The following is a 7,869-nucleotide window of genomic DNA, read 5'->3' as shown; positions in this document are numbered from 1 at the left end:
TGCCCTGCGCGCGGCGGCCGCGGCCAGCGCCCTGCCCCTCCCCTGGCCCCGGTGCCGCCGCCTGGCGGCTTCTCCGCGGCGGCGGCGGCCTCGACGCCCGCCGGCGGCTGTTTCTCCCTCAAGCGTGAGGGCTTCTGCCTTCAGCCGCCCTTTGCAGAACATGCCGGAGGAGGAGGGGGGAGAAGACCCAGGGGCCGCTAGCCCTGGCCTTTTATCAGCTAGTAAGTATAACCTAAGGTCAGAAAACACCCAGCGCTGCCACTAACCTCTCTGCGCCCGCCCGCTCCCTTCCCTGGGCCGGGTAGGAGGCATGTGGTGGGAGCGGAAGGAGGAGCTGCTTCTCAGCTGAGGAGGCCAACACAGACCCCGCTGTTGGGGGTGGAGGGAAACAAACCTTTTTTGCAACCTCATACATGGAAAACCTTCTCTGCTACCTCTGGTTAAAAACTGGAGATACTGCACAAGAGAATTACCATGACCTCTGACACTGTTAGGAAATTTATTACCGTAGCTTTATTGATTCCATATCTGAGGAAAAAATCGTTGAATTTATCAATATTTCTACTCCCTCTATACTGTGCACAGCAGGGAGTACTGATCTGAGACAACAGTGTTTAGGAATTTCTGTGCAGACCTTAGTTTTTGACTTGTACCTCGGCACTGCAAGGCTTGAGATAGAGAAATCACCAGTATGTAGTGGGAAAAGGCAGAACAAGCACTTGGTACATTAGAAAAAGTGTGCTGGGAAAAGAGAAAGAGGAATGCTTCTAGATAAACAAGAGGCATCCTCCTCGTCAATTAAAAAGCCCGTGCATTTGGCAAGTGATTAGAGCTGCAGTGTTTGTGGCTAACTTGTCCCCAGAGATGCATTCAGCACCTCGGAGGACAGGCTTTTAAACAGGGCAACTAGTTCCCTGGAACTAAATGTTTCACTGATAGAGAAAAAGGAACAGTGTTGTGCAATTAGGTTGCACCTCTACCTCTGCTTTAAGTGCCTGTTTCAGTCCTGACTCAGCAGAGATGACCAAGAAATCTAGTGTTTCTCTTTCCAAGAGGGATGGGCAGCAGCACCCTATAGTCAATATTTGGATACAGACGCTCTTATTCACAACTGTGATTTATATCTTTAGGCTGCACAATACTTCCCTAGTAACAGCAGCTCTGCCAGGCACAGAATGGAGCTGTGGTAGCACGTGGGTGCTGCCCAGCTGTGCTTGGGGTCAGTATAAGCCAGAAAGACTGTTTCCACTTGGGTATCCTCCTCTCCACTCTCAGAGGGAGAGCTGGTGACCAGAGGAGGGAAACAGATGACACTGTAGCGATGAAGCACATTAAGGCTGGAGAACAGCTCCTGGCTTCACCGCTGTAACAGATTCCTGGCCACAATCATCCGCATCACCTCATTGGTACCTGCAGCAAGATGAGAGTGCAGAAGAAATACAGTTAAGAGATAGTCCAGTTCTGCCCCCAGTGAAGGCAAAGAAAATTCTTCCATGATCTCCATTCTGCAGCACAGAAAAGCTCTTCCCAGAGGGAAAACTGGAGGTGGCATTTAGTAGGTGCCGGGGCAAAATTTAACTGCCAAGTGCCAACATATTCCTCAGTAAAGGCTTCAGAGTGGTAATTGCAGGTGCTCCTTTTTCTTTGGACATTCAGAGGATGAGGGCACCAGACATCGAACAGAATTCCGTATATGCCAACACCCAAGTTCTCTGCTTTGCTATGTAACACACAACATAACACAGAAAGAAAGACTGTATTCCCACCCAGCACAGGCAAGACTGTGGCCCTACCAGGTACCCTTGTTCTAGGGGAAGGGAATTCAAAGAAGAGAAAGTAAAATGGTTAGCCAGCTGAATCACGATTAGAAAAGGCTGCTGTATACACAGCCAGGCTCAGAGACTGTTAGAGACACAAACGTCAAAGACTGAAGATACGCCAGAATCACAAGAAAGGAATTATTGGGGAGTGTTAGCACATGTCTGTACAACTAATGGAATGAAATTAGACAGAGAATTACTAGCATAAAAGCTAGAGATCTCCCCCTGCTGCGAGACTCTTAGAATACACCCTAACTTCTCCAAAAAGCCGTAGAGAAAATAAACCAAGTGTTTGTTCCAAGGAACTAGTTGCCCTGTTTAAAATAGCTCTTGGCCAGGAGGCTCACACACCTGACACCACCAGGAGACCTCATCTTCAGAGCACAAGGATTCTGAAACCCTAGAATCCCAAAGCCAGGTAGGAAGGGACCTCTAGCAGACCTGTTCTTCCCCTGGTACCCAGCCAAATCACTGCTAGAGAGAACTTCTTCTTTTACCTTCCAGAATCTGATGGACTCTGATGTCTCTCACAAACTGCTGCACAGCATAATCCTTCAGGTAGCCATAGCCTCCGTGCATCTGTAGAGCCTGGTTACAGATCTAAGGAGAAGATACCATCACCGGTGAAGAGACTTGCATGGTGCTAAGGACAAGTCAGTGACAGAAGCTTGGTAAGACCCCAGGAACCAGGGCTCAGTCTTCTTTCTGGTCTCCTAACCTCATCTCTTAACAGAGGCTGGTGTGACAGCAAGGAGCTCTCAACCCCAGTCAGTGCTGCTCTCAGTGCTACCATGTTACTTAAGTGCCATTTCAAATTATTGATGCATTTATGGGTCTCCTATAGCATAAAAATACCCAGGAAATGCTTTACTTAACCAAGGCAATTTTTGCTGTGTTTCCAGGGAGCTAGTGATGCAAAAATCAAAATGCCAGATCACCATCTAGCGGTCAGTCATGGAAAATCTCTTCAGGCTCTGACTTGTATTCATACATGACTCCACGCCTCCTTTTCTATCAGCTTGTGAGAGAAAACATAACAAAAGGTAGCAAAGGTCTAGAGGGCTGAGGAAATACAATAGCTTCTAAATGTTACTAATCTGGGATTATTTAAGGTGCAGACTTCTAGAAAGTGGTCTAGGAAAGAAGAGACCTGAACTGTGGAGAAACTAAGATTGCAGCCTCCACAGGATGCAGACTTCTGTCCTATAAAACATCTTGGTCTTGAAATGAGGTTTCTGGCTCACTGAACATGCTCAGGTCTCGGTCCTGCATTGTCAAACCTCTTTCTGACATCCCAGGCTCTAAGAGGGGTCTCCAAGCTTCTGATTATGACACCAACTGAGGTTTGAGGAACCTACCGCAAAGCATTCATCAGTAGCAAAGAGCTTGGCCATGGAGCATAGCACAGCTGCATTCTCCCGTCCCTCCTGCAGTGCCTGCGCTGCATTCCGTACCATGAGCCGTGCTGCCACCAGGCGTGTTGCCATCTCTGCCAGCCTGAACTGCAGGTACTACCACAAGACAGGATGAGGAGAAAAATCAGGTCAGCATCTTCAGAGGGACCTGTGTCCTGAACCACATGCCTGCTACCTTCATGCAGGTCTCAGGTCTGACACTTTCTTAGTCAGGAAAAGTCTGTTCCTGACATGAAGCTCAGATCTCCCTTTAGTTGTACCTCTGTCTCATTTGCAACCTCAACCTCTTCCTCCATACATGACTTCATATTGGAACTGACTGATAGGTGCCACAAGCAAAAGCTCTCCCCTCCAACCTCTTACCACCCAAACCTCTCTGTGAAGTAGGTGCTGATAGAGAAGGCATAAAAACAGTTGTGCTGGGAAGAGTTCAGGGCTACTGCAGGCCTAGCTTCTCGCAGGGAAGACCTTGTGATGCAAGAGGGAGCTCTGGCTGCCTGCTCAGCCAGGATCAGGAAGAGCACAGTTCTGGGAGCGCAGATCTGGTAGAGAAGTTACCTGATTGTTAGCCAAGGGTTCCCCAAACTGTTTGCGGACAGTGAGATGTTCTTGGGCCAGAAGAACGGAGGCATGAGCAGCTCCTAATGAACAAGAGGCTGGTGGGAAAAGCCAAGGGCACAGAGTGAATATGAACTTAAAGCAGACTGACAGTAACGTGATCCTGGCCCGCCTCCCTTGGCTCTCAGCACTTTTTCTTTCTTACCAATATTTATTCTGCCTCCATTCAGCCCCTTCATGGCAATGCTGAAACCCTGCCCTTCAGCTCCCAGCAAGTTGCCAACAGGAACAACACAGTCCTCGAAGATCACAGCCCGTGTTGGCTGGGAATTCCAGCCCACCTGGGAAAAAACAGAGTACCACCCAGACTGCTCAAGGGGCACCAAACATCCAGCTCCCTAGCAGAGAACAACTCAGCGTACTTTCAACCCCTTTTTCTCATTACCAGACTGTCAGAGAGTACCTCTGGGCCTGCAGTCTATGTGGTTTGGTCTCAGTGTGCTCAGTTAGAAATCAGAATGCACACAGTTACAGAAGATTCCTTCCATCTGTGCCTTTTCATATTCCCAAGATTAAGATCTTTCACTTGCCTCAGGGCAGACATTGCACAAACTTCCCCAAACCTAACCTGGACTTGGCTTGGGAAAAACGAATCAGGGCCAGGCTGGGATTCTGGGTCCATCTAAGAGCTCCCTAGTGCTTTGCACAGCGCGGCCTATCTCTGGCCTGCATTTGCGTCAAGCACGCAGGAAATAACCAGTTTCTTACCTTCTTCTCTTTCTTGCCAAAGCTGAGTCCCGGTGTCCCCTTCTCCAGCACCAGGCAGGAGATGCCCTTGGGTCCTGGGCCTCCTGTGCGACACATGACCACGTATACATCTGTGTTGCCACCCCCACTGATGAAGGCCTGCAGAGGGGCACCAGAAGAAGGGGTCAGCTATTGTATGCTAATACGGAGCCTGCAGCAGCAGCTGGGATACAAAGACTGTTCCAGGCACTGCCTAAGAGACACATCAGGAAGCATCAGAAGCAAATTCTGTAAAGCACAACTTCAGCTGCACCTCAGGGAGAACTGCCCAACAGCAGGATCTACTGAGTCACAGTTGAAGGGCACAGACTCAACTGCTAGGAGATATTCAGAGATCTGGATTAAGCTCTGGTGAATGCTCTGCAGAGCATGTCATTCCTTGGGAGAAGCTGATAAGACAGTATGTTCTACATGGAAAGGATGGTGACACGCAGGCCCCCTTGTGCATGCAGCACCGTGTAACAGCTTTAGGATGAACAAAGAGATACCTTAGAGCCATTCAGGACGTAGGTGTCCCCTTTCCTCTTAGCTGATGTCAGTAGGGAAGCTGCATCACTTCCACTTCCTGTTTGGGAGGTAAGGAAGCTGCCAATGAAGCAACATGTGTCTAGAACCTGCAAATTCTCCTGGGGTTCGTACCCTAGGACACACAGGTTTGTATCACAGGCATTTCAGCAATCATCATCTCCCCCTTCCAAATTTCCCTGTGATTGCCCAAATGAAGAGAAGAAACTTGTAATCTCTGGCTCTAAGGAATGTTCATGTCCAGAAAAAACATATTGGGAGTGAGGGGAAGAAGTTTTTTTGGTTCAGGATGCTCACCTGGCTCAGTCAGGCAGTAAGAAGCAAATTTCTCCATACTACAGAGTGATGGGCAGAACCTGTGTCTCTGCTCCTCGTTCCCAAAGGTGTCAATCATCCAAGCACACATGCTGGAGCGAGAAAGAAGGAGTGGCATTGTAGTGCAGGCATGTAAACGCAGCCCTAGAAGGAAGATGGGCCATACAGGAGCATCCCCAACTGAACAGAGAAAGAAAGCTCCATGGGGATCAGTCAAAAGCACTGAGGCTTGAAAGCTTATTGCTCCATCTCTGCTGCAGTTAATCTGATGTACCCCAGGAGGCATCCCACAAACAATGGAATAGGACAAAATGACAGAGCCTGGGGAGAAGGACATCTGCCTTCCATTGGCTACAGACTCACTGCTGTGGAGCAAAACATTCCCATTTAAAGCATCAGCATTCCCTCAGCATTAAGCACCCCTGTGTCTTAGGAAAGCTGTACCTGGAAGAAGGCGGCATCATCACCCCATCTTTTTGTGCAAAGTGTGCCCTTTACTGAACATGTCCGTATTACCTAGTAGGATGAAGCCCTGATATCAACTGCTTCCTTTCGGTTCTGTACGATCAAATGCTGCTGTATGACTGAAGCAGCAAAGGAATTTTCCAGGCAGGTTACTATCTATAGATGGTTGCAGTGGAAGAGCAGGGAACAGATTCCAGGACTTGATCCCATCTTGCATGCCACAAAGCTAAAATTACTTCCTGCTGGCATCTCAATTTTTGTAGCCTGTTTGTTTACTGCAGTCAAGGGATTCTTATAGCGACATGTCTACTTGGGGTCCCAACTTTAGATAACAAGCAGCATCAAGAAAGCTGCCTCCAGCTGGAACAAAAACAACTGTGTTTTTCAACTAGGCTGACATCATCCACCACTCTGCAGACACACTCACTTGTGGATGCTCAAATAAGCAGTGGTGCTGGTACATCCTGTTGATAAAGCTTCAAAGATTATGGAGGTATCAAGTCGTGACAATCCAGAGCCACCAACATCTGGTTTCACATAGATCCCACCAAATCCTAGCTGGGCTGCCTTCCGCATTGCTTCCACAGGGAATATTTCCTATTAGGACAGCCGGAGACATCACAAGTAAATATTCACAATCCACTTCTGGTATATCTAAGCCACCAAGTCCTAGACTCCTGCAAAGTTTAAGAAGTTAGGTAGGTTAAAGGAGGGGCAGCTCCCTGGACAGATACTATCTTCAGGAGTAAACGCAAGTTTTCACAAGCCCACCCCAGTTGCAGTAGCATCTTCAAAAAAAGTCTCTATAAACAGAATTGCAGCACTGAGGAGTCATTGCAGGAATCCCTCTAATGAAGGCTAAGGACAATAACATCCTGAGGGAGAAAAGAATCTGATCAGTGCAACCCTTCTGAGGCTGTCATACCTTTTCATCCCACTCAGCCATATGAGGAGCCAACTCCTTGGAAGCAAAATCAAAGGCAACTTTTTGGAATTCCCTTTGCTCCGCAGTCAAGCCTGCAGATGCTAGAAGAGCAGGAACAGATCAGATATGTGCCCATAGCAGAGAAAGCAAGCACCACCACCACTTCCATAGAACAGACAAGTTCACTGTCCCTTAACTTAGGCATACAGTTCAGGGTCTCTGCTGCAGACACCATTAATCTGTTCCCTGGGGTTATCTTGAAGTGTTCTGGGAGGGGTCAATGGGCTTGGGGAAGGGTCCTTCTTAGGACAAAACCAAGGTCCCAGCTACGTCTGCCCACTAAGCACCAACTAAATTGCAAGACTGGGCTGCACAGTCCACTCCAGCTGTCACTCCATCTCAGTAGATCCCTGCAGCAGAAATACAAGAAAACAGCCCTGTGACTTCAAAGAAGTGACCCTAAAAAGTAAACAAAAAAGAACCTCCCCTGCAAGTTACACGTTGCATTTGAAAACTCCTGCTTTGTTTGCACATAAACGCAACGTTCTTTCTATAAAGCCTCTCCTAAACTTCATCCAGACGCCGCTTCTTCGACCCTAAGCGTAGTTACATTTAAACATTGAAGCAATTCATCTCATAAAGTGTTCTGCAATCTTCTAGGAGAAAACAGGCTGGGGGACAGCTGTTATTTTGGTAACCACAGCTCACAGAGATCTGAAGACGACATCGAACCACAGGACGGCTGGGACTCGCAAATACCGCTCAGGCAGCCAGGGGGGCGCTCAGTGCCTTCCTTCCACGGTGTTTTACTGAGTCTTTTTGAGACACTCTTTGGTTCACAGCGAAACTTGACAGACCGCGGGGCTCTGGGGCAGGTGCCAGGGAGGGGAGAGGGTTTTTACCGAGGGGGCCGCGGCCGGCACGGCACGGCACGCATCGTGCGGGCGTACCCCGCGGAAGCGCGGGCAGCGGGCGGCAGCCCCGCTCCGCCGCCCGGCAGCGCCGGGCTGGTCCCCCCCGAGACGGCCTTTCCCCCCGC

The 7,869-nt window shown here is 49.0% G+C and overlaps 1 protein-coding gene across 2 annotated transcripts; it reads right to left on the bottom strand.

Annotated features, from left to right (window-relative positions):
• Positions 1-494: 494 nt before the first annotated feature.
• On the bottom strand, positions 495-7,773 carry ACAD8 (acyl-CoA dehydrogenase family member 8). Of its 2 annotated transcripts, none has more exons than XM_085316796.1 (11): positions 7,038-7,773; positions 6,831-6,931; positions 6,333-6,502; positions 5,423-5,532; positions 5,089-5,165; positions 4,562-4,699; positions 3,999-4,134; positions 3,794-3,891; positions 3,179-3,331; positions 2,318-2,420; positions 495-1,410 (listed from the first exon to the last, which is right to left on the bottom strand). In XM_085316796.1, exons 1-11 carry the CDS (start codon positions 7,063-7,065, stop codon positions 1,358-1,360), a joined length of 1,167 nt encoding a protein of 388 aa, XP_085172922.1. In that variant the 5' UTR covers positions 7,066-7,773; the 3' UTR covers positions 495-1,357. The 2 variants fall into 2 exon arrangements, with proteins under 2 accessions (XP_085172922.1, XP_085172923.1); XM_085316797.1 differs by having other exon boundaries at positions 7,539-7,773.
• Between the last annotated feature and the right edge of the window lie 96 nt (positions 7,774-7,869).

This window comes from Rhea americana, unplaced genomic scaffold (genome assembly GCF_003343005.1).
Source record: "Rhea americana isolate MKP2758 unplaced genomic scaffold, rheAme1 scaffold_48, whole genome shotgun sequence".
Taxonomy (NCBI): Eukaryota; Metazoa; Chordata; class Aves; order Rheiformes; family Rheidae; genus Rhea; species Rhea americana.
The sequence above is the reverse complement of the archived record's forward strand: the minus strand, read 5'-3'. Positions and strand labels throughout refer to the sequence as shown.

Bases quoted from the DNA above. Each gene is read 5' to 3' on its own strand.
- ACAD8 (XM_085316796.1), bottom strand. From the start codon at position 7,065: ATGGTGTCTGCAGCAGAGACCCTGAACT. The intron at 5,533-6,332 runs GTGAGTGTGTCT...TTCTCGCTCCAG, and splicing joins GCTTATTTGAGCATCCACAA to CATGTGTGCTTGGATGATTG. The intron at 4,700-5,088 runs GTATCTCTTTGT...GCCCCTCTGCAG, and splicing joins ACGTCCTGAATGGCTCTAAG to GCCTTCATCAGTGGGGGTGG.